This window comes from Plectropomus leopardus, chromosome 5 (genome assembly GCF_026936395.1).
Source record: "Plectropomus leopardus strain MGB_pleo_1.0 chromosome 5, ASM2693639v1, whole genome shotgun sequence".
NCBI lineage: Eukaryota > Metazoa > Chordata > Actinopteri > Perciformes > Serranidae > Plectropomus > Plectropomus leopardus.
This window is the reverse complement of record NC_142180.1, coordinates 29368557-29395692: the sequence shown is the minus strand read 5'-3', so window position 1 is coordinate 29395692 and position 27136 is coordinate 29368557. Positions and strand designations below refer to the sequence as shown.

The 27136-nt window shown below is 41.1% G+C and overlaps 1 protein-coding gene across 3 annotated transcripts in view; it reads right to left on the bottom strand.

Moving 5' to 3' along the window:
• The window catches only part of ncanb (neurocan b), a 245880-nt gene that overhangs the window by 132063 nt on the left and 86681 nt on the right, over positions 1–27136 (bottom strand). For all 3 annotated transcript variants that reach the window (XM_042483584.2, XM_088077889.1, XM_088077890.1), the window contains 3 exons: positions 18304–18386; positions 3589–3818; positions 3297–3465 (listed from right to left, as the gene is read on the bottom strand). In XM_042483584.2, the coding sequence (XP_042339518.2) occupies positions 3297–3465; positions 3589–3818; positions 18304–18386 (482 nt within the window). The remainder of the gene's footprint in view (positions 1–3296; positions 3466–3588; positions 3819–18303; positions 18387–27136) is intronic.

The following is a 27136-nucleotide window of genomic DNA, read 5'->3' as shown; positions in this document are numbered from 1 at the left end:
GAAAAAACTAAAATTATTTTAAAAAGGAAGAAAAAAAATCAAAATTAGAAAATAATTTTTGAAAATGGGGAAAAAAAACACACAAGAAAATGCAAGATACACAAAAAAATCCCCAAAACTTGAATGAATAAAAGAAAGGCGGAAAAAAATCTTTTTTTTAAATAGAAAAAAAACACCCCCAAATGTAAAATTAGTTAAAAGTTCAACAAAAAAAAAAACAAAAACAATTCAATGTTTATCAAAATATTTTGCAATTAAATTTCTTTGAATCGACTGATTAATCAACTACTTGTCGCATAATAAACTCTGGTAATTTAATTTATAACAAAAAATAATATTTTACAAAATGTTTTTTATGCAAAAAGGAAGTTTAAAGGAACTAAAGCTGTCAGATGAATGTAGTGAAGTAAAAAGCAGAATATTTCCGTCTGAAATGTCGTGGACTAAAAGTATAAAGTAGCATGGATAGTACCTGAAATCCATACTTAAGCACAGTACTTGAGTAAATGTACTTGGTTACATTCCACCACTGCATCTGAGCTATATGAAGGCAATGGATCTGTGTTATTCTCAGAGACAGACGATGAAGCCGCTGTAGCGCTCTGTGTCTTGGTAATAAAAAATAAGGTTACTAGGCCTTCAGAGCTGATGTTAGCAGCACTAGCACAGATTTGTGGAAGTGGCAGCATGGTGTACAGTGGCTAATGCGTTCCCTGTAGTCATTATGATAATAGCTTATTATTAAAAATAGTGAGCGACCTGGAAAGAATCTGATGAAAGCTCCGCAGCTAAAACACCCTGACAAAGTAATTACGGTTCTACCACAGTGAGCTACCTCAAGGTAGTCTGATAATTCCACAAATACATGTGTCCTGGATATAGATTATGCAGTAAATGGTTTGCCTGTTTAGTTAAGCCACCGAGAGCCATCCAAAGCGCTCAGAGTAACACCATTTGACAACACTGCTGGGTTCCTTCCTTATTGGTTTCATTAGGCTTTCAGTGCATGAACAGCACCTGAGTGGCCCAGGTCAATGATGTTTAATGTGTTCTAGTTTCCTTTTTTCCTCCACATCATCATACATTCTTCACGGACAGTAAACAACCCCGGGTGTAATGGCTGTATTAGCCTGACACGGAAAACAGGGTCATTATTATTCATAGTGGCAGACCTTGAGAGCCAAGAGAGAGCAGTACACAACCAAAGAGTGGAGTGTTGATGCGCTCAGACGGTTATTTGTGTAGGTGAAAACAAACATAATACCCGGAATGACATAACTGATGTTAATTACTTTGTATATCAGCACCCATCAGCTGATAGCAGCGTTACTGAATCACAGAAATAATCAGCTTTATGAGGGTAGTGGCAGGTTCTTGCTTGTTTGCTGTTTCTCTCGCTGATCCAGTAATGCTTTAGTGTTTTGCTGTCCAGTGTTAACACATTACAATATAAACACAGAGAAAAACAAACCATGTTATGGGTGCTTGCTTGCTAAGTAATGACAAAAAGTAGATTAAACTTTCATTAACTCAGAACACATTTTTGTCACTGTTAATGTCATTGCACCTCAGTGCAAATGTTGAAAGGCTTGGCTAGCAAAACTGCCTCAACGAGGAATTTCCGCTGGGGACATGCCATCCCCCTGATTGTTTTTTTTCCAAAAATAAAATAAAAATTTACAATAGAAAAATCAGTCTTAATACACTGTTTGTCCAGCCATCAGATTCTGGCAACGAATGGGAAATAAGCCGCTGATTTTGCCCTGATAAACTCAAAAACATGCAACAGAGGGGGAGCAAATATAGTCATTACCAAGCACTATGCAGAATCTAGCATGACGACCAGCTTAGTTATTTCCCTGATTTTGATTTTCGGCTACTGCAGGAACCCCAGACACCCCCTTTTTCATTATGTCCCCCCACTTAAGAAAGTTTAGTTAAGCCCTTGCTCTTAAATAAACATAAGAACATAAAATTTCATATATTTCATTCAACAGCATGAAAGGTACAGAGAGGGGATGACATGCAGCAGATGGCCGAGGCCAAAATCAAACCTGCAGCTGCTGCGGCGAGGACCTAGCCTCTGTACATGGGGCACACGCTCTACCAACTGAGCTCCTGAGCCCCATAGTTTAATTTGAAATGTCTGTTATGGTTACTGGTCACGGCTGTGTTTGCGATACACCGCTTTCCCTTCAGTTAAGTTTTAGCTTCTGCAATTAATTTGTAATTTCATGCTAACCACAAGTGATATTAAGCACTACAAATGTACAGCTTTATGGTCTGGTGACGGGCAGAGTATGGTGCTATCTAATTATTTAGTCAGAAATCTCGACTGCTGGGAAGTTACAAGTGTTTTAATGTCTAGCTGTCTGACCACTAATTGCATGTTTCTTCAAGATGTGTACCAAATCACTAGTTTCTTTGGATTATTTTCTTTTTTACATTGGGCAAAACATTCCCATGCTTGTGTAGTGTGAGCAGTTTACAGTTAGCTTCCTCTATCCCCCACGCAGAATGTGACTTCAGTACAAAACAGCTCCCTTAAAACCTTCACTTATTAAAACCGAGATGATGAGCCACTGAAAATTGCTAAATTCTCACCTACAAATATTTCACAACATTCATACTGGCAGCAAATTTATGACAGTTGCAACACTTCTTTCATAAGTGGTTTGAAAGGATTCATGCTCTGCCACGACCAGGTCCAGACTAATTTTAGGATGTCAGTTTGAGAGTCTGAGGTCCTCCTCAGTATTTTTTCCCCCACATCTGAGGAGGCAGAGGACCAACTACCAGGACTGTGTTGATCCAGAGCAGCATCTGGCAGTCTGTCTAAGCTGCTGTAAGATATTTTATTGAGTTTCTTTCATTATAATGCTATGAATAAATCTGAGTTCTCTCGAGGAAACACTTATGGAGTGGAGATGTCTACTGGGCTTTTATTGTGAAAAGTAAGAACGTAAGGAGCTGTGACGTGACATCCTTTGCGCCTGAAGTGATTGGTAGACGCCTCTACGCACGGCTGAAAATTAACACGACTTTTTTGACACATAATGTTCATGTTCAGTGTGAAAATTCTCACCAAAACTGTGAAACGTAATTTCTTATGTAACAAATAAAATATGTAAAGATTGTATTAAGAACTTAACTCACTGATTAAAAGAAAAAAATAATTGTTATAAATGCAAAAACAAAAAGTTTGAAAAAATATGCTGATGTGAAAATTATTTGCACACTAAAAAAATGCCACCGGTGTGTAAATTTCTTGAATCAGTAAAGTGCCTTTTACTTACCTGTGACCTCCAGAGGAACTGTGTCCTGCTCGTCACTGATGCCCACCACGACCTCACAGCGGTACAGACCAGAGTCGCTGGAACGTAGCCCTGACAGAGCGAGACTGGCGTTGTAACGGTTCTCATTGTAACCAGGCAGCGTCACACGACCCTGGAAGGCCTTCTTCACCTGAGGGAAGAGACACGGGAGTGAAAATGTGACAGGAAGACAACTAAAACACCACTTTGCAATTTTTCCATAAAAGCTTGACACTAAGTCTTTCACAGTGGCCGCTCACAGCCGTTATCGCACCTTGACCACGTTGTCTTTGGCCACCAGGACCGACTGTTCCTTCTGCAGGCCGTCTGAGCCTCTCTGGCCCCAAACCTTGGTCCACTTGATCCTGGGGGGCTCATGGGATGAACTGGCACCGGGACGGAGAGTGAAGAGGCAGGGGAGGAGAACGGTTTTGGACAGCTCCTCGCTAATGGTCTGATGGGTCACCTTCCTCATATTCACCACAGTGTCGGCGCTGGTTACGCCTGAAGAGAGGAGAGGAAGAGGAGAGAAGAGCAGTCAATGGTGGCTTGTATATGAAGCCACAGACATTTTTTTCTCATTACTCTGAAAAGGCGTTAGTTAATTGCTTCTTGTAGAAGAAAACATGCTCTTCTCTCAGGTTCCTTTGTTCCATCAGATGCTCGGGGTTGTGGAGTGAAAGGGAAAGAACAGAAGCTCATTGTGGCTCTGATTATCGGCCATTGATCCGGTAAACCATTACTGCGCTACCTGAACAGCGGGAGGCAGGGCTACACTGTGGAGGGAAGATATCAAAAGTCCTTTTATAAGCCATGCATCAAACCTGGATGTGCATTATGGAATCAATATCAACCACCTCTTTTCAGCTTAAAGCATCACCACCATCATAGGCATATAAAAGTTACTTTCATCAAAACATCTGATGACAAAGAGAAAGGGGAAAAAATCCCCCAAAAATTCAAAGTGCATTTAGAAGAGCTCTGGTTTTGTTCTGCAAAAATTCTGCAATATTCTGAGTTTTTTATACAGTCACATCATACATTATCATTATACTCTAATCCTGTGTCACCTTGCCTGAAAAGACAGAGCCGGCTCATTTACATCACAGAGGTAGATGTGAATTCCACTCTTTCAAAACAGTAATACAGGTTATCGTCTCTGAGCTCTCTCTGCTTCTGTTTATCCACTGTGCACCGTGAGTGAATGAGGTTTACCTGTAAAGCCTTAAACCTAATCTGATTCTTTTCCAGCTGCCTTATCAGTCACAATTCCCTTTATTCTCGCTACTCAGAATCATGGAAAAAACATTCCACTATGTTGAATTTAATTTGCCCCAAAGCCAGGCATCAATGCATGCATTTTCAATCAGCTAGCCACTTTCTAGCCACATCAGCAGCATGACTCCAGGGCAGTGATACTCAGATTATGTCCAACAGGCCAAATCCCAAACCGCAATGGGGTGCCGGATGCCCCGCAACCTATTTTCTAATTCACAATAAAAATAAAGTGATTCACACTGGGAATTGTTTTTGTACTTTTAGTTTAAATAGGGTACCAGAGTGCATACACCAGCATCAGAATATAGCTTTTTTTAAAAAAAAAAAAAAGTGGCAGTGGAGGATCTTCTCACGCCCTGACAAAGGTCCTAGCTAAGCCCCTAATGTCCTAAAATCCTGGAAACATCAAGTAAATCTTAGAAACATCTGAAAATCCTGGAAATGTGCTCTAATCCCAGAAATGTCCTAAAATCATAGAAATGTTCTCTATTCCTAGAAATGTCTCAAAACCCTAGAAATGCCCTAAAATCCTAGAAATATCTAAATATCCTAGTAATATATTAAAATCCTAGGAACAACCACAAATCCTACAAACATCCTAAAATCCTAGAAATGTGCTATAATTCCAGAAACTTCCTAAAATCCTAGAAATGCCCTAAAATCCTAGAAATGTCTTAAAACCCTAGAATTGCCCTAAAATCCAGGAAACGTCTTAAAATCCTACAAACATCCTAAAATCCTAGAAACATCTTAAAATCCTAGTAATGTATTAGAATCCTACAAACATCCCAGAACCTTAGAAATGTGCTATATTCCTAGAAAGGTCTTAAAACCCTACAAATGCCCTTAAATCCTAGATATGTCCTAAAATCCTCTGGCATGTTTGGCTGTGACTGGCTACTGTCCTCCTGTCATTTTAAAAAGTGGGCACCAAGCAAAGCATGTTGGGTATCCCTGATTGAGGGGCAGCAACAAACGTCTATTGTTCAGTCCAACTCAGTCAACTGCTGGATTGACTGTCATGAATTTAGACATCTGCAGTCCTCAGAGGAAGAATCTTAAGGACTTTGATGATCCACTGACTTTTCATCTCACGCAACCACACAATTGACATTTGTGGTTCTGAGTGAAGCAAGATAAGATGAACAGACGAGAACGAAAAATGAAAGATTGCAAGAACAGAAAGAAGCACTCCCTAGGTGGGCGGAACGGTTGAACGGTAGAGAAAATGAGCCTATTGATTTCTTTTCATTAGCGTCAGTTTCCACTGCACACTTTGTGTGTGTCCCGCTCCACTCCCGTTTGACTGGATGCATGTCAAAGTGCTACTCGCTACAGGGGCGGCCCCTCCTGTCTGTAATTAAATGGCAGATTGGTGGAACAATGTTTTTCCAGCGGTCACAGACACACCGCTGCGCAAGTCGCTCTACCCCTCTGTCCCTCTGTCTGCTCTGTCATTTTTCTCCCCATCTCCTGTCACTCTTGTTCTCCTCCTCCACCCCCGCAGAACGACCACCTGCCAGCTTTCAGATGAGCATTTCAGTTCTCCACTGTTTTTCATCTGGAAGTCTTATTTTTGTTTTATCTTCAGCCTATAGATAAAGCCATACAGTGTTTTTTTTATTTTATTTCAAAGATCAGATTTTTCCCATCGGCATGCTGAGAAAATTTATTCCATGATTCAGATCAACTTTGAATCAGTTGCCTTATCTATGATTGCCAATTTTGCTAATGGTGGGTCTACTCTATGTGTGTGTGTGTGTGTGTGTGTGTGTGCTGGAATGCTCTCACAAGTGAAAGAATCTCATCTGTCATTTGCTATTCACGGAGACCTGAGCGCACACACGCACTTAAAACACACACATCTTTGAAGCCACCATTTTTCATCCCTTACTGGATGGTTAATGTGACATTGAGCACACACAAATAGCAGGCGTGTGGATTGCTGTCATTGCTCATTCCTGCAGCCGTTATGCTGTTGCAGTTGCTCAAGCTAAGAGGCTGAGTGCCTCTACCCTGATAGCTTAACATCAGCCCTCCCATCACATTTTCTCCTCCCTGCAGACGCATGAACACACATAAATACCCACTTCTCCCCTTCTCCCAGTGACATCGCCTCAGACAAGCGCTACTTGTCCGACTCCCTCGCCAGCTGATCTATGTTGCTCTGCATGGCAGCATCAAACAGGATTTGTGCTGAAATGGCCTCTCGTTTCGCACTCGAGAGGAGTTCAGGCCGTCGAGCGAGGTGACCTGTGAAGAAAAATGCATGAGGCTTTCAAAGGCAGAGGGATAAGATGAGAGGAGAGGGGAGGTGAGGGATAAACAAGTACAGCAATGTGGGTCACAAACAATGACTTCCCTTATCAGATATTTCTCCTGTAAGAAAAAATCCTCCTACAGGGGAACTATTATGTTTTTCCTTTTTTTCTGTCATACAAATAATGTTACAATGTAAGTCAGAAACCTGGCACATTGGCTTGATTTTTTTTCAAAATTATGTGAAGAAAGCAACGAGCTACTAAAAAATGACCAAGAAACTGGCAAGAAAATAGTACAGCACAAGAAAATTACCTAGAAAAAAAGACAGATTTCCCTATAGTTTTCATTTAATTTTTTTTAAATTTACTTATTTCTTGCAATTTGTAAGACATTTAATTTAAAAAAAAATCAAGAAAATTCAAGAAAAGTGATGTGGATCAGGTTTCACAGGGTTAAATATGGCCAAATTTTCAAATAATGAGGTAAACATATTTGAAAGTAAAACTTGTGAGCAGATGGTTAAGGTGGTTAGGATTAGGGGAAGGACGAACATGATCAGGTGAAGAAAAAAACACATTCAGACGGGCAGCGAACACTGGGCTCATGCGTGATTGTTGATTGTTACTGGCAGCATTTTAACCTGACGCCGTCCTGCTCCGTATCATGCGTACGTGATAAGTTCGCATTCTGAAGTGGCGCCGCCCTACCATGTATCCTGCTGATGCCGTCCAGCCATCTGCTGGTGCATAATGACACTACGACCGGTTCTGCCCGGCCACATTTACACAGACGGTTGCTTTTGGCATCTGGATCTTACGCCAAAAACACTGACAAAGAGGTGGTATTTGGCGATTTGGTATTTGGCGAGAACAGGCTGGTAAATCGGTCGATATATTTTTTGGAGAGTCAAAACCCGCATGTAATGACTTGTTTCACTGTAAGGATTAGATCCCTAGAGTTCAATAACATTTGAAAAAGTCGAGAAGAGCCAAACAATTCAATAATTTCAGTAGAGTGATAAACCTGAAAAGTCTCTATTGCGCCTGCTCTATTGCCCACAGTGGGGAAGCAGAGCTGATTTTCCTGAGGAGGCAGTTGACAATTTTTGGCTTAATTTGTCACTGTGCAACTTTCATTACAGCATGGAAATGACTGTTACGGGTAAAGTGGCACTTTACTATCAAAAATCACCAATAAAAGCTTCGAAACCAAAGTCCTCAAAATCTAATATCTTCCAGGAATGTGATATCAAAACAAATAATGGCACACTTCTTCACTTTCACCAGAGCAGGTGCAATTTTTTCTAATGGTTCATATCTCACAGGATTCAAATTCTCCATTTTATGAACAAAGGCACTCTGCATTCTTAAGTGACTGCATGTTCATATGGCAATTTTGTGAGTTACACAACATTGTTGACTACAAAGTGGCTCTCAAACTTTGCAAAGGGTGTAGGTGCACAGGAAAACGGATTCTCTTTTGAATTTGTTTTACTTGATCGAAGCAGCGATGTACTTTTCTCTCCAACTTACAGAGGGGAAAAAAACAGATGCTGGGCAAAAGATGAACAAGCACAACTGACTCCAGAATAACAGTGTAGGATTGTGAGCGGTGGAGGGAAGCAAGGGAGGGAAAATACATAAACAAAACAAAAATGGAAGTGGTAAACGCCAGAGTCATGTGTAAGGGGGAAATTGGAGTGATGTGATGTGGAAAAGGAGTCAGGAGGATGCGATGGAAAAAGTAGAGATGCACTTTTGTGATTCAAACTGACATAGTGACACATTCTTGCCTACACACACACACATGCGCGCACACACACACACACACATATTCAAAGAACACATCTTTCATAAGAGGCTATCAGTTTCCACTCCCTGCTGTCACTCTCTTTGCTTTATCCCCCTCGAGGATGTGGCACTCATCTTTGTTTACCACACACTCACACATTTGCCCCTCCCCTCCAAACAAACACAAACACACATAGAGACACACGGAGTAACACACAGTCCCGGAAGACAATCAAACTGCAATTTCTAAACCACCTTGCCGAGAGCTTGCTCGAAACAAAAACAGGCAAATTTATTCTTCGGCTAAGAGGCATCAATAATGTTTAATCTGCACGTCGGTTTCTTGCCAGGTTCCACCTGGATAAGCACCATTTGGGTAACATTAAGCTACTTATGTTGCCAATAGCAAGACAGTGCCACAAATGAAGCCAGCCAAGCTTTACAATCACATTCTCTCTTTTCACTCTTTCTGTCCACTTTATTTGGACAAATGTTTATTTTTGTTTCCCTGCTGGTGCTGCAATTTGCACAACTAAATCAAATGAAATCAGTTTCAGAACACCTCTTGAAAAGACTAAATTACAATGTGAAGAAGGCCAGGTGAAAAAAACATGAAAAAAAACATTGCGCTCTTTCTCTGAAGAAATGAATGGAAACCAGCGAGGGCACCAGTGGCATTGCTATATCAAATCTGCATTTAAATGGAAATGCTATCAAGATCTTACCCCCAAGAGGCTGCCTTTTGTTTGGATATCTATTTGTGTTTCCTATTGCTCTTTGTCACCCTTTCTTTAAACAAGACTCACAAGGCTTTTGAGTGATGACTAGAATTACCGCCTTGTGCTTGTATGCTTCCACGAACCAGTAAAGTTGCAGTTGCAGTTTGCAATCTTGCCTCTGAAAACATGGATGCTTCAGACACGTCTTCCCACCCGGCGGCACCGAAGATCTATACAATCAGCAGAGTTTGAAGGTGGGCACCCAACATTACTGTCACCAATTCAGTATCTGACCAAATGTGTCCCCTTCAGTTCCTGACTTATGACGCTGAGTAATGGCCAGAACAGTGTTTTGCAGAGATCATGATGTCACAGTGAAGTCGACATTTGACCCTTTAGTTAATCATCATTTGTGTGAAATGTTGTATGTATGTTGTTTTATGTTTTAACTAGTATACATACTGAGTTATGGCTAAAGATATGTTTTGTGAGGTCACAGTGACCTTGACCTTTGACCTTTGACTTCCAGATACTAATCACTTCATCGAGTCGCAGTGGATGTTTGTTCCGTATTTGGGGAAATCTGCTCAAAGTGTTCTTGAGATATTAAGTTCACGGGAGGGAGATGGACACAAGGTTACAATGACCTTGACCTTCGACCACCAAATTCTAATCAGCCAAAGCCTCAAAGCCCTTTTGGCATATTGCATAATGAGAATGAGATGAACATTCGCAGTGACCTTGACCTTTCACCAGCAAATCTAACTCAGTTTATTTTTTTAATTCAAGTGGACGTTTGTGCCAAATTAAAGGAAATTTCCTCAATGTATTCTTTAGACGTTGTATTCACAAGAATGAGCCAGACACAAGGTCACACTGACATTTCCTTTGACCACCGGTTTCTAATCAGTTCATCGTTGAGTCCAAGTGAACGTTTGTTACAAATTTGAAGAAATCCCTTGAAGTTGTTCTTTATGAAATGCTATCAAGATGGATGCAAAGTCAGAGTGACCTTAAGACTTGACCCTTGACACCAAATTTTGAAAGAGTTTCTTATTGAGTCCAAGTGAAACATTTGTGCCACATTTGAAGAAGGTATCATGGTGTTCTTTATATATCGCCTTCAGGAGATTGAGATAGATGGAAGATCAAAATGACCTTTGACCACCAAATTCTAATGAGTTTATGCTTGACTAAGAGAGGATGTTGGTGCCAAATTTAAAGACAAATCCCCTCAAGGTGTTCTTGTTATATTGGGTTTACAAGAATAGGACAGATGGACAGACAGACAACCCTAAAACTTAATGCCTCTGACCATTGCCAGTATAGAGGCATTTAAAAAGAGGGGAAATACTGATGCTGAATGTCAACACAGAGCAAGAATAGTGTGCTCAGTAAAACCCATTGGATAGTAAAAGTCGAAGCCAATGTGATGGCACTTTGTTAAATGTTAACAGGCAATCTTTTATTGACCTCGTCCTGCGTCTTTGTCTGTCTCTATGAGTGTTGAGAAGGGCACGCCGTGGGAGGACACGCCCTCCACCTTCTCCTGGAGGCTCGACTTCCGACGTCTTGCAACACAGAGCTCAGGTCCTCTTATTTTCTTTCTGCTGGTTCACAGCGGCATCAACGTGATCGTCACTGTTGGCCCATCTGTCTTCACTTTAGAGATGCTCCCGAATTATTAAACACGGTCGGAGAGCCTTTATGTGGCTGGCACAGAGCTGCACACAGACACGGAGTGGGCGGTAATGGCATTTTCACTGTAATAGAACACAATTGCAAACATCATTCCTCGTTCTCTCCCTCTCTTTCTTACTCTTTCACCATCTCTTTTTTTTCAGAGGTGCCTGAAATGGGCTTCCCAATGATAAAGGCCACCATTGTCTTCGATTTGCCCAAATTCGACCCGTCAGCCTGCCAGTCAAGAGCTACCGGGACTGATCGAGTGCATCCTCTCCTGTCGTCGCCACTCCGTTCCTTCTGCCTGTGTGTCAGCTGATTATGTGTTTTTTGTGTGTGTTTGTGCAGAAGTGTGTGTAGGTCATAAATCATGACAGATGAGCTGTCTGACAGAGGCTTGCCGCTATTAGTTGATCACTGTGTTAAGAAATGACAGTTGAAACAACACAAACAACAGGACTGCAGCGGGCTGAGGTCAAACTGTTGTTGTTGTTCTCAGAGAGAGCTGGATTTAATCTGGAGCATGATGGATGTGGTTTAAAGAATGAGGGCAGTACAGGAGAAACATTTTTAATGGACTCAGTGGTAATGCTTTTACAGGTCTATAATTATCTCATGACCTCCTAGAAAGTTCCCTGAAAAGAAGTATATCATTTTTTTTAAAGGAAAAAAATAGAGGAAACATTTATTACTGTCTCCATTTTTGCAACAATTAGTATCAAATTACAAAATGCTTAGTGCTCCTTTACTTAAAGGCTCAGTGTGTAGAGGGATAAATATTGGTAAAAAATGAAATACAAGTATGTTTTAGTGTATAATCACCCTAAAATAAGAACTGTCTGGTTTTCGTTACATTAGAGCGACCGTTTATTTTTCCACAGGAAGCCGGTCTTCATCTACAGAGTATGCCGTGTTGCACCGTCATGTTTCCATAGTTGCCTAGAATAGACGAGCCAAACATTGGCTCTACATAGATCCATACATGTTTGTTTTTGTTTTCACATCACATAGTAGGCAACCCTTCCTCAATGAGGACTGGGCTCAGAGCTGGTCTGCGACAAGCTGAACAGCATCAGAGAAACACGGATTTGCAATATGAAACTGATTCATTCAGTTTTTTTTTATAGATTTAAATCACCAGAACCTTTTGTTTTGGGGAAGAAGAGACATCTGCGGATAATTTCGCTCCAGTAAAAACCTCCTGATCACAAAAAAGTTGAGCACACACACATTAACAGAAGCTTGGCTAGCAGCCTGTTTACAATTGGGTATTTTTACTGGTTTCTATCACCTGGTTTGTTTATTTTGGAGAGGGAGTCCTTAGTGGATAATTTCGCAGTCAAATCTCCTAAATAATGAACACTGAAGGAATCTTATCAGTTTGTTGCAATCTAAAATCCTCATCACCCGATGACACTAAATCTGATATACTGCTCCTTTGTGTAGAAGTAGTAATATCACAGTATACATATACTGTTAGAAGTAAAGGCTTTGCATTCAAAATTTTACCTAAAGTATCAAAAGTAAAAGTACTCATTCTGTGGAATCACCCCTTTGAGTGTTTTATATTAGTGGATCATTATTAGTAACACACAAGAAGCATTTCGATGTTGCAGCTGGCAGAGATGGAGAAAGTTTTAACTACTTTATATACTGTGTGAACTCCTGGTATGTTAATCAGTAAAAATATATCATATTTTATTTGACAATCAAATATTTTGCAACTCAAATCTGAATCTGACCATGCAAAGTGACCACAGCTGTCAACAAAAAACAGAAAAATAAAAAGTATTTCCCACTAAAATGTGGTTGAGTAGAATAAAATAGAAGTCATTCAAAACTGATTCTTTCCAGGAATCTTCCCATGAATTTACAGTAATATATTAGCTTCTTTCACTCTTTTTGTGTCTGGCATGATCCCAGTAACAAGACTACATTTTAACTACAGTACTTAACAAATCTCTTATACAATGTAGATGACATATCGATAAATATCACAAACCAAAAATGAAATAAAGTATCTGTTGAAATACTATTAAAAACCCCCAGAAAAAACGTTTTGGAACAAGTGGGAAGAAAGTGAATCATTTTTGCCTTCTGAGATTAATAAAACATCTCAAGGGAAGCGGCAGCAAGTGTGGGTTTGTTTGTGTGCGAGCGGACGGTCTAACAAAACTGCTCGCTGTCTTTATTGCTTTGTTGCGGGGACGTGCAGAAATGCATCCTTTTAAGAAAGACCTTGGATGACGCACAAAGAAAAATGGGGAAAACAAGGGACACAGAGAAAAAACATGACAAGAGTGGTGGCTGCACTTTAAACTGATATCTTATCATTTAGAGAGACTGAGGGAAAGATGCTGAGGCTGCCCCGACCAAACCCCAGAAATGATAACCATGGCAACAGAGGCACCACAAATGGAAAAAAAGGGGGAACGAGCTTAGAGTAAAAAACACACACACACACACACACACACACACACACACACACTCACACAGATTTAAGTACGTGCTTTGGGGGTGGCCTCTTCAAAGAGCAGATCTGAGTCCATGTACTGTATAATGTAAACTGAATGAGGGGGGAACTGGTTTCCTCCTGCTTTTTCCACTGTGTTCAATCACTGGTCTGTGGTTCACTGCAGTGCAGCTGCCGTTTCTCCACAGGAACTACACACACTCTCAAATATGCAAAGATAAACACACACACAAATAAAGACATAAAGTTTTAGTCAGTACACCAGCTGCACCAAAAAAATCCTCACTGAGGCTTCCTCTGTGTGTGTGTGTGTGTGTGTGTGTGTGTGTGTGTGTTTCACGTGTCTGCACATTCATGTTGCCTGTCTAGGCACAGCAGGTCTACCAGGCGGACATCACGCAGGTTTCGGGAATTTTGTCTCCATGCTGACATTTTCTCGAATAAGTTCTTCTCCTAGAGGCATCCCTCGAACTCTCAGCAGCTTCCTCCTTTTCTATTGTGCTCTGTCTCTCCTCTCCATGCATTCCTGGCTTTTCTTAACTTTCTCACTCTCCTCCTTTTTAACCCCTAACCTGACATTTAAACAAGGTGTCATAAGTAATATAAGCACACCTGTCACTCTTCCCTCCTTGTTTTTTGGGGGTTTTTTTTAACTGTAATTCCGAATTTCACAATTTCCCCCACCCTTAGTGCACACTATAAACACCCCTTTATGATCCAGTGTGCCTCCTCTCATCTCCTCATCCTCTCTTGGTGACAAATATTAACCATCTCCCTGCAGCTTTCTCCCTGTCTGAGCTGACTCCTACCAGGCCATGTCAGGCTTCAGAGGAACTCCACGCAGTCTGCTGCCGTGACTAATTTTTGCACCCTCCGAAGCATAATGATACATTTATCTCGTGAGGCACGCAGCCAACATTTTAAAATTCATAAACACACATGCACGCACAGGAGTGCTGTACAAAAAGGTAGGCATGTCACGCTATTATCAACACACACACATGTGCAAAAAGCTCCCCCCTAATCTGTCCCATCCCCCCACATCCAACCCTCTTTCCAATGTCTGGGCTGTCAAGCAAAGTGTCACAGGGTGAGCTTTAGTGCCAACCCTCCCTGTAGTCCTCTACCTCCCATTGACTGTTTCCAGAGTCGCTCAGCCGAGAGAGAAAACACCAAAATGCAGGAATGGAGAGACACACAGCAGGAGCAGGAGACGTTAATGCCCTCAAAACCTAACTCCTCTAAAGCAGAGGCAGGGAGTGTCTACGTGCATGACATACACACTCTGAGAGGCACATGCGAGTGCGTTATCTGGCTCCTCAGAGATGCTCTGTGTGGGCCACAGTGCGTGTTGCTCGGCAAGTTGGCTGCATAAACTACCTGCCAGATGTAACCTGAGGGTTTTTTCTGCACCGACGTATACACACGCAGAGAAAGACAGAGGAGTTGGCTCCATTTTCATCATCTCTCGGCCTGTAAATGTGAGCCCTGAGTCACAGTGAGGCTTCGGTGCCAGGTCCAATACCTCCACAGAAGGCAGAAACAATACAGTACAGGGAGGAGCAGACGGTCGGGGAGGCCACAGAGAGCACTGATGGGGGCGTGCAGTGTGTGCTACATACACACAGACACATGCATCTACGCACCAATATAGAGCAGGGGAGTACAAGGAGAGTGAAGAGGGCAAAGAAGGACTCGGGAATGTGAATGCTTGTATCGCAAACTCTTCCCTGCAGAGCTCTGTGGAATAGACAGATAAAACTGCCATACAGACAGATAGGGGGGCTGCTGAGCGACCACAGCAGACATACAGATAGATAAATGACTCAGACTTTCTGTGTAAGTCGCTGTAAGACACGGAAGCCTCTATTACTTCCTTTTCATAAGCCCTGTTACATGTTTCCCTGTCCCCCTCTCAGCAAAAACCGTGGGTTTTTAAAAAGTCAGTAAAATGATTATCCAAACAAATGCAAAATGTCAAGTCTCTCTCCAGAGTTTGGATAACTTGCTGACACATAATGAGAGGATTAAGATCCTAAACTCCAGCTTTTTTGGCCGAATCAAAGCGAATTTTAATGAGCTCTGCAAATTCATATTAGAAATAAATATCTCAGAGATTTAACGAAATATCAAAATCGCTTCCCCCCTTTTAGAAATAGCTAAGAGGATGAATGGGAGCTTTGGAGATCTCTGATTTGTTTTTCTCCTTTAAATCTCATCTTTTCGCCCCCTTCTTGGAAGTGCAGTTGGGGTAATTATAAGCAGATGAAATGAGAGGAATAAGTGGGCTCATTCCTAAGCTGTGAAGGTCTGCCAAGTGCTTAAGATATGAACGCAGTTACAGAGAGAAACGGAGAGGAAAGGGCAGACTGATAGACAAAGAAAATGTCAACAAGGAGAGCCATGAAGTTATTCTGCTGGTATCCACACTGCTGTGGAGGGCTGCCCATCATGAACTGGGACCATTGATTTGTGGGTAGGTGGGACATCATTTTGGTGATTTGACTGTCACTTGATTATAAATACTCATTTGTTTTCAACTAATCTCTATAAGCAGATTCTGCACTTCTGTGTAGAATCTGAAGGCAACAGGGCAGGATTTTGGTATCAGATGGTTCGGGTTTCCGTTTGTAGTCAGACAGACAGTCCCGAAAAGAGAGGCAGAACACATTGGCTGGTATGCAATCTACCAGAATGCACTGCTCAGCAATGAACCAGTAAATGCTCCTGCTGGTTGGTGACATAAGGCAAACTCGGATGTTTGACACAATGGCGGCTGGCTGGCGAGAAACAAACATGTTACAGTTGAAGGGTACGCTAAAACATGTTTCTGAAAGCATTTGAGGCAAGAAATATGCAACTCAGTTACAGAATCTTGGTTTGCATTTGATCAGCAATGCTTAGTTTTGGTTCTCACTTTTTATAGCCTCCGTTTTCACTGTGCTGAAATCATTATGACGCCCACTACCTGTTCACAAACTCTGGCGAATACAGCTAAACAGGGAGCTAAAATATGGGGCGCACACACATGCTCCACACAAATTAAAGTAAATGGGAATGCATCTCAAAAAAACATACTTTTCACAGGTGCCACAGCTGCAAAGAACAAATCTGTCCTTGCAACTTAAGCTGGGAACCGCAAAATTGTACTTACGTACAGTACTTTAGTTAATGTACTTTCCACTACTGGATATTTGGCAATATTATAATAAAACAGATGTGAAGATTGGGCTTTCTACCATCTACTATCTATCACATACTCCCAAAGTGCATGGAGAGGCTAGAGAGTCTGAAGGAGGGCAGTCTATTGACAAGAATCTGGCTTTATGATATGTATAACCATCTAAAGGTAATTGCAATATATACTGTAGCAAGGCGATATATATTGCAATCTAAATTAAAGAAATAGTGGTGCAACCTTGTTAGACTACAACACTGCTAACTAGCAGTCGTGAGTTTAAACACAACACAAAGTAAACCGCTGTCACTAATCTTTGCATGTACATTATTATATAAAAAGTGTTCAGTGTTTTGGAGAACTGATACAGTACATCACCAAAAATACCATCGCAATATTCAAATTTTTTAAACCCCTAGACTAAGGAGGTCAAAACTACAGCAGCACAACTTTATCATGACACTGCATCACAATTCAGTTGTTCTTTATACTTCAAGTGTATTATTACTTCAAAGGAGCTATAGAAACGCCTACCTGAGACTCTACTTGTTCTGCGCAAATACAACAGTTTGAGCAACGTTTTACAAGATCCTACACCAGTAGTTTCATTCTAAACAGTTCCTGGCTTGGAGGATAAAGGAGAGTGATTGCGTGCTGTTTGGCCTCCTGGAGGTGATGTAGGTTTTGCTTATCTTTGATTGGAAGGACATGCTTGATTACCTTTATCACACATCACTCTGCCTCTCATCTAGTCCCTGTGCTTCCCTCCGTGCTCTACTACCAGGTTTTTGAGCAGATATATTCATCCTAGTTTAATTGCACCGGGGAACTCATTTATCACATGCTGTACACTGAAGTTGGTACGTGACAGGAGGTGGATCCGAACTCGCAGAGGGGACTCTGAAGGAGATCAACAGGACGGTTGCACAAGTTGTATAATTTAGAAATTAACCTTTTGAAAGTTGAACAAATTGGCTTGATTTCTTTTAAAAACATGGAAAGATGGCAATTAGCAACAAAAGAAGAAATTACCCAAGAAATTAGCAAGAAATTGTTAAAAAGAAGAAAAAAAAGTATAAGAAAATTACCATAAAATAAAAAAATAAAAAGAAATATAGAAAAAAGAAAGTTTTAAAAAAAACAACACAGAAATGACCCAGAAAAAGTACTTAAAAATTATATTGCTTTTGTAAAACAATTTTAAATATAAAATATTTAAATAATTCTGATAATTGGAAATATAGTTTTTCCTCTAGCTTTTTGTTTTTTTCCCTATATGTTTCAACAATTATTTTTTAAAGCTACTAATTTCTTTCTATCTGTGAAACGTTTATTACCAAGTTGCTCCTCGGCTTTTTCCCATGTTTTTTTTAAAAAGAAATTACAGCATTGATTTGTTTTTCACTGCTGCTGATGATAACTATGAATTATTTGGCACACTGACTATACATGGAAAAAATAAGACCAGGAAATATTCACAGGCTCCATATCATCTGGTGAAAAGTTTGGTCAAAGGTTCGTCTGTGCACATGGTTATACGGAGTTATGCACCGCGCACACAGCAGGTCAGGTGACGGGGACTGCCCGCAGTTTAATGAGGACTCACCGCAGCCCGCAGTTTGAAGCAGAAGGAGGGCCAGCAGGGGCTGCAGTCCACACACAGGCAGTACGCCCTGCATCCTGCTGCACCTGGAGACAGAGATGAAGAGAGACGGAGGGAGTGTGAGTACACAAAGGGAAGTGAAAGCAACACATTGCCCTTGTGAGGCTCGTCTGATCCACACTGTGTGCTTGGATGAGTCACCGGTTGCAATTCTTTTTCATGAGATTTTTTTCTCCCTTTCCCTCAGCGAGGGCCTGAGGATAGAGGGCAGTCGATTCATTCATTTTAATTTGATGTTTCATAATGTGGGAGTGATGAAGTCTTCTGGAGCACTTTGAGACTGTAGCTGTGATTAAGGGCTTTTTAACGGCCATACAAATAAACTCGAATTAATGTGACCATCATCTTTTTCAAGTATTATAAAGAAAATACGCTTCACAGCATTGTCCCCAATGAAACTTTAAATAGCTCCGTTCCTCTGTTGTATTTGTATTTCTATTCAGGGTCACAGGGTGGTTAAACCTATCCCAGCATGCACTGGGGAGAAGGTAGAGAAAAAAAGACTGTCTGCGGTAGACTGGCAACTTTCCCAGGGTGTTTTATAGACGCAGATGCTCACTTTATACCCGTGCTCTCCAAAACCACCTGGCTTGCATGTCTTTGGACTGAAATCTGCACTAACATGAAGCCAACGGTGCTAAACACTGAGCCACTAACATCAAAGTTATCCAGGTGATAAAAGAGTTGACTTAAGTGTCTTAATTTTAAAGGTTACAGTATATTTTGGAGCTGCTGCCTTCAGTGTTTGCGGCACAAAATTCAGGATAAAGTTTACCTTTAGACAAAAGCTTGTTTGTTGATATGTGGTGTGAAGGATTAACAGACAATACCACCTCAGCTGTGTGCAGAAAACAAAAGATTTTTTTTGGAGCAAAAACAACTGCACAACAGAGAAAGATACTGATGCATTTCAACAATAGAAACAGCCAGATAAGAGCACGAGAGCCAAATCTAACATGATGGACCTCTGGGTTCCCTTGTTACACACGGTGCGCTGAAAACTCTGCCGAGCAGAAAGATATCAAAGCGGCTTCGACGCTGTCACATTAAACATAAAAAAATATCTTTTATAGAACCAGGTTGACAGGAGTTGTTGTCGTATGGTATGTCTGCACAGGTTTATTTGGACAGATTTTATATTTTTGTGAATTAACAGGGGAATTGAATTTAAGTCCTACACTCAATATTGGTTTTTCCTCTAATTCTTTAAGGGAATTGACTTATCTTGATGCAGAGGGCAGAAAATAGATTGTGAAGTGACTACCTCGGTGTACATCATTTTTTCTTTTTCTTTACCAGAACCCTTAAGAATTATCTGTGTGGCTGTCGAGCAAGTGATCACGGCTAAAGTAATTTCCTTACTCACTTAAAATCAGCGTGTTTATTTATATATATTTGGATATCTGCTAATATGTGTTTCACAAAAGCCAAGGGGACAGAGACCAAATGAGGTAGGTCAGCCCCTGCCCTGGGGCCTGAGAAACCCTGAGTGTAAATAATGAATATGGCATCTCTGGAGACGCGGTGGGCCGAGCGGACCCTGCGGGCAGAGGGGAGGCTGCGGGGGAGGAGGGGGTTTGGCGGCTGGTAGCGGAGATGCTGGACACAGATAGCCAGTGTCAGTTACAGCAGCGCTGGTCGCTCTGACTCAGTCTCAAAGGTACAGCCAAGGACAAAAACACTGAGCTCATACCAAATGCCTCCGCTGTGCTGAATGGAAGCTCATTTAAGAGTCTCCAGGCGTTTGGTGTAGATTCATATTATTTGTGACAGATAAAAGTCACATAACTTCACAAAGCATTCAGTCCTTGTAAGGCATAAATATGAACTGCTACCAGTTGTTTTAATTGTGCCATTTGTTAAAGGAATACTTTGCCCACAAAATGATCATTTTTACATCAATTTCTCAACTTGTGTTATGCTGAATTTGTGAAGAAAGCTCTTCTTGCGTGCCTACACGGTCAATGAAGAATCCAAAAACAGAGAAAATTCTTAATGACCGAAGGGGGGCCAGGTTAAAAAAATGACAAAACTATATCAAAACACCTGTTGACAAACTCTTAGACAACCCATGCAGTATAACCAATGCCCAATTCTGATCTGTTTCCCTTTTTTCAATTTTTTCACCGCGTGCTTACATCGACTCTTAAAAGTGACTCAAATCCAACATCTGCATTTACACCTGCTTAAACTTTACTTGTGCTTGAAACAACATGCATGCATAAACAATGGTTTAGTCCTCTCCCATTGCAGCTGAAATGTCCTCATGTACCTGTTTGTTTCCATACAAACCCTTTATTTTCACCTGAACTGTTTCTTTGCCCCAGAGGCTTAAAAGACAGGAAACTTCTGCATTTGACCCCTGGCTTGAGCCCTTGTTCTCCACTGTTGTATTTTCCGCTTTCAAAGCACATGTAATTACATCATTAACTCACGATGCCGGGGAATATCCGACCTGTCTGCTTAGACTACAGAATTATTTGCAGATATCTGAATCATATCTGATTTATTACCACATATGAATGACGCCTGAAACCAAACTGAGAATATCTGATTTCATGTGCTTTTTTTCCAGCTTTTACATTCATGATACACATCCAATCTGTGCCACATGAGAGGAAAAAAATGGAATTGGGTGATTTAAACCGTGAAGTGTAAATCCAGCCAAATGTATCCAGTCCAGACCCAAACACATGCATTTACACTAAAAGCTTACAAGCAGTTCTGCACAGCAGTAGCACACCTGTGCAAGAATGTACTCTTCTGAGTTCAAAACATGCGCTTGCCCAGGTGTGCTACTCCTCCATGCAAGAGACTTTTTATGCAGAGGTGATTTTAACAGTAAGGTTTTAGTGAAAATACATGTTTTTGGGAAGTACTGAGCATATGACTGGATAAATGAGGCTTAAATTATACTGCACAAATAGTGTGAGAGTTTGCAAGCAGATGTTTTGATGTAGTTTTGCTGTTTGCTGAAAAGCAGCTTTCCCCTTTTACTCCAATTTATCAAGAATTTTCTCGACTATGGATTCTTCATTCTCTCTGAAGGCGTGCAAGAAAAATAAAATTCAGCATTTCACAGGGTGAGTAGCCTAATCGATAAATAGACGATAATTTTGTAGGTGAAGTATTCCTTTAATATGTTTCTTGAGTGCAATGTAATAGTTATCTCACATCTTTTATCCTATTTCTAAACGTAAGACTATTTGTCACCTTAGAATTATAAGTAGCTATTTTACATTTTTGTCAAAGTTGAGTTATTCATATATTCTTATTCTGAGACAACGTAATAACAAGGTCTTTTTTAAGTTATATGCATTTTGGATGTTTTATTTGGGAAAAAAAGGTTTATATCATTATTGCTATTTGGAATGCAAAACTTTAAAGCTCAATATTTCAAAACAGCTCTGAATGCAGATATAATCTCATCATTATAAGCTGGTGTTTTGTTGAAGTATAGTATTTGAATGCAGGGCAGCTATTGCTAATGGGCCATTTCTGAGGATATTTCTCTACGGTTTGTTTTGAGCTTTTAGAGGGCATCACAAATGTTTTTACTGTCTGGTTGCACTGGGGGTGACATGGTGACCCTTTAAGGGTGGATATGCTTTATATAACTATATAAATTGTCACATCAGAGCACTCCTCACACTTCAAAGAAGCATTTTTCTTGCCAAACTAGTGAGTCAGTGGAGAGCTTAGCAAGTTTTGCTAAGCTCTCTATGAGTTTTGATTTAATTGTGTGTTTTTGTAATTTTGAAGGCAAAGAGGACATAACTCAAGAAGTCTCACAACATGTTAAAATTATTGGATTTCTCAAGGGCAGAAAAAAATTGGAAAACTGGTGGAAGAAGTTGCTTTAGCAATGCTTTTATAAAAAACTGTATCCAAAGCCTGAATTTGGCATGTTAAGATTATTTCATGACAAAACTAAATTTGTAACCTTTGTATCTGAAGCCTTCTTAATGTGTTTCTTCGTGGTGGAGAAGAAACATTAATATCTTACAAGAGAATGAGGGCTCTCTGACAAATAATTCACATTATCCGATTCACGGGGGCTGCCCTAATTAACGAGGAGATGCAGAACAGCCTTGATATCGCACTAGAAAGTGAAATCTGGTTTATTAAAAATGAAATTAAATGACAGTTCGAGGTGTTGTGGTGCAACTTTTTTTTATAAATCGCCATGTAACAAATTGGATTGTGTTGATACAAAGTGCGTCCACCAGCTTAGTGAATGTCTTGCCATGACTTTTCTCTCTCTTTCTCTTCAGGTCTTCAATAGCAGCTACTCATGTTGGGTCAGGTTCAGAGCTCTGTTTGCTGTGACCATGCTGTTATACTTCTCCCTTTTATATTCTGCACCCATCATCTCTCTAGCACACTTACACTGCTATTGATCGCTCCTTCTTTTTTTCCACACTGCTTAATTTTGCCTCCTCTTACACTTACTGTACCATGGCTGCAATGAACAGTAGAGGTGCAACAGAAATCGCTTTTTTTTCTCTTTTTTTTTACCATACCCCATTTGCCTGTTATCTATTGCCTCATCTAGGAGCACAGCAGCAGTTAATATTGAGGCGCTGACCTCTGTGTTGCCAGTTCTTTGCCATTCTTCACGCTTTTTTCCTCACCTAGCTATTTCCTGGCAATCTTGCCACAATAGGACTTGTGTGGGTGTGTGTGTGTGAGGGCGTGGGTGTGTGTATCATGGCATGGGACAGGCAACATGCTGTGAGTGTCCTTTCAAGACAGCAGCTCTCCCGAGACAGACCTGACATTACACACCCACATAGAGTCTAAATTCAGCTGCTGACACAATAGCCTGTACATCCACAGTTTGCAGAATGCCTCCTCTATTGGATGTATACAATACGGATGGGCTTTCAGCGCTTGCTTAGACCCTGTCCCCGAACAGCGATTGTCCAATCACAGCCTAGCAACCGTAACTATGCACAGCAGGAGTGTCAAGCTTTGGTTTTTTTCACATGCTGTAGTGTTGTGTGCTGGGTTTTTATAAGAGCCGTACTTTTTTATCTCCAGAGTTTGGAAAGTGTTTTTTTAGCACCTATAAAACTAGAATTGAGTGCAATTTTGTCATAATTAGCACATTTCTTGAGTTATGGCAAAAAACATGTTTTGTGAGGTCACAGTGACCTTTGACCACCTAATTCTAGAAAATTCAAGAAATTTCCACATTATGAGATATCCCTTTTGCCTTTTGAGTACGTCACGGTAAACTTGACATAAATACGGATGTACTAATGCAAAACTCAAAAACATAACGCTTTCAGCATGGTTGCAACAGAGGCAGAAAAAATAAGGAAAAAAAAAAGGGCAATAGTGTGAGGCATAAACTAAACTGTTTGTCTCTAATGTAATATACCAACGTTAGCATACCTGCTAACTAACTTATTATCTACCTAAAAATAAAATCGAATGCATCATGTGCAATACCTGTTCAGGACTAAAACAAGTATGTGGAAGCCAAGATGCCGTTATATCATAGATTAGAGTAACAATAACGACTTAGCCTTCTCTGTGTTTGGATTTAGTGCATGTGCACACAAGCACCTCCAGTCAAACTTGCTTGAGATGGCATTAATCTGCCAAATTCAATCAATCAATCTATCATTCATTTGTCACATGGAATTATACATGGTACAACTCCAGTGAAATATGATCCCATTAGCTCCTTTAACTTGCTCTGTAATTAAGTCCTTTTTGAGTCTTACGTTGCTGCTGGTTCATGTTTCCGGATGGTTCTTGTTAAACAGGGTTTCACGTTGTTGAATATTTAACCGCGCACAAATCACGACACCAAGAAGATGGCTACATGGCTGCTCAACCTCAACATTTGCAGCGTCGCTCTGCAGCGTCGCTCTGCAGCGTCGCTCTGCAGCGTCGCTCTGCAGCGTCGCTCTGCAGCGTCGCTCTGCAGCGTCGCTCTGCAGCGTCGCTCTGCAGCGTCGCTCTGCAGCGTCCTGTAAACGGTGCCTCGCAGTGATCAGGATCAGGACAGCAACTCATATTCCCACCGTCACACCAGCCTTATTCACCACGAAGTGCACGCATCCGCCACTTATCTCGTCAATATCCTCTGCTCTGTCAGATTGGCAACATAAAAAAGAGACTCCTGGTTGAGAACACGCTGTCCAGGATGTTTCAGTGAATCAAAGAATATCACAGTTTCTCATATCCCGTTGGAAACTGATGGGCCATGGAGGTCATCTAATTTCTAATGTTAGTGTCAAACGGGGTTGTAATCACAGTTTGTGACACACAGCCTCTCATCTGTTCACGATCCGCTCTGTGTTGTCATGGATACGCTGTAAACAAACCAACTCACCAACAGTTTGTAAGGCTGGCATAGAGATGCATGCAGAGGAGAAGCACACCTGCTTTGAAAGATTATGAAAGACTTGGATATCAATAGGTTTTATGATATACGCAAATATCACAATACTGACATTTTTTAAGAAGGTGAAGGAAAGAAAGTGAGTCTAACACATCCACCACTGGTAAGAAACTGTGAAAAAAATCCTATTTTGATGCAAAGAAGCAAAATGACAAGCAGCTTCTGTTCTCCTTCTCCATATTTTGATGTGATAAGCGACACATTAGGGCACTTTAATCTGAGTATGCACGGCTGCATGTAAACAGGAGTGTTAATGGAATATTCATTTTCATTAGATATGTAAGCAGCTTAGTAGAAATATTATCTTTGTCAGAATATAAGGGACTTTTGTGCATGTGAACCTAATCAATGTAAACTGCATAATATGTGCTGTGCAAGAAATAAAAGCTTGGCAGGCATAGCAACACTAAATCAGGTGGGTGGGGCATTGCAAACAGTCAATTTTCATCCACTTCAAGCGTCTGTGCTGTTTTATAAACAAACACCCACAGCTGCACCTGCATGATCTCCCACTGAGACTCAGTATATGAGAGCTCCGACTGCGTGCGTAATACCAGCCGAAAAGATCCAGCCAGATCTCAACATGTCAGACGAGTGCACTGTTCCCTATCCAAGCCCGTCACAGATACTGTAGATGTGGCAGACAGACAGCTAGACGGTGACGGACAGACAGGAGGACAAAAAGAAAGACATAAAAAAAAAGTACAGATCCAAGCTGACGCATTTCAAAGTCAAAGACCTTTACAGGGCCCACCTCAGCCTTTCATGGAGAAATCATGTCCAACCATCTGTCATCTCATCTTAATCTCACCTTTTACCTCATTCTGTCTATCCGGATTTGGAAAAATGTAGCTGCCAATCTGCGTCTGCCACCATCTATATCCATGACTCGCTGTCTCTTATGTGTTTTCTCTCCATTCTTTTTTTTTTTGCTTCTCTCAAATTGTCCCGTCACTCTTTCCTCACCATGGTGCATTATTAAGAGGGCTCATTAATCACTCAGTCTGCCTGTCTGTCACTCCATCACACTGCTGTTGTTCCTGCAGCACACACTCTCACACAATAGTGCTGGTTTCACAGGGGGAGTAAGTCCCATCAATGTCTGTGTATAAGTCCCTTAGAGTGAAAAATGAGGCTAACCTTCGAGTGACAAAAGATTGTTTTCCTTCCGGGGAGGATATTACCAAGGTTTCAGAACCTGCCACGCTGTGTTATACATAAATGACTTCAGCGGTTCACATTTTCTGCACTAACGGGGGCCGCTTCTGTGTTTGCACCTGTCTTTGAGCATGCATCATCCTTGGGTGGTTTCCTTTGTTGTTTGGGAGTTACTGTACAGAATAAAAGCACTTAAGTGAAAACAATGGCCGAGTGGGTGGCTATATTCCATCTTCTAAAAGCTGTATGAGGTAGAACAGCAGGACGCCGAAGGTCTCCAAAAAGATGGAAAAAGTACTGTGGGCCGGAAGACAGCACGCTGTGCAAGAGACAATCCAGATGAGTCACTGATAACTCACTGAACTACTCAATTACAATCCATACAGAAAGGGGAATAAAGAGAGGCCAGATGCGAGCGAGAGAAGAAAAGGTGAAGACAGAGGTGGTGAGAGGAAGTAAAACAGGTGGTGGGATGTTGAGAGAGTGAGGTAGTAAAGGCAAGTGTGAAATGAGATGGTGAGACAGGAAAAGGTACAGAGAAAAGCTTATTTCAGCCCCACTCAAATGCCAAGCCTGAGTGGGTGTGGGGGGAACTTGAATCTTAAGCAGCCATAAATTTCCCCTGATGCTTTGCTGAGGCCTGCCGCTGTATGTATACGCTTGGAGGGGAATGGGAGCTGGAAGACCAATGTGAGGAAATATGGCAAGGCTCCCAAAAAAAAGAAGAAATTGCCATCAGATTCAGAGCCCACCATATGGGCTCAGACACATAGCGTAAGCCAGAGACAGTTTCATTCCATCACACACACACACACACACACACACACACACAAACAGTGCATGCTCAGGAAATAACATTTTCCTCACTGCCTGAGAGGCTGAAGAAGATGCAGGTTATGAGGGAGGAAAAGTTGCAACAGCTCTGCATTATAATGAAGTCTGCAATATTATGAAAATTGAATATGCATCGTACAAAACACCTATGGGAATGCAAATTTACTTATGCACTTACAGTGTGATGGAAGTGTGAACAACACGGGTAGATGCCCCTGTGAGTACACACATGCATGACGTGGTATGGACTCATTAGTGCATACATCTGTGCATACATCTCATCTCAAGGCACAGATGTATGCATTTTGTAGACGATTTGTACTAATTTACAAATTTTTCAATGCATTTGATTTGCTTCTGTTTTTT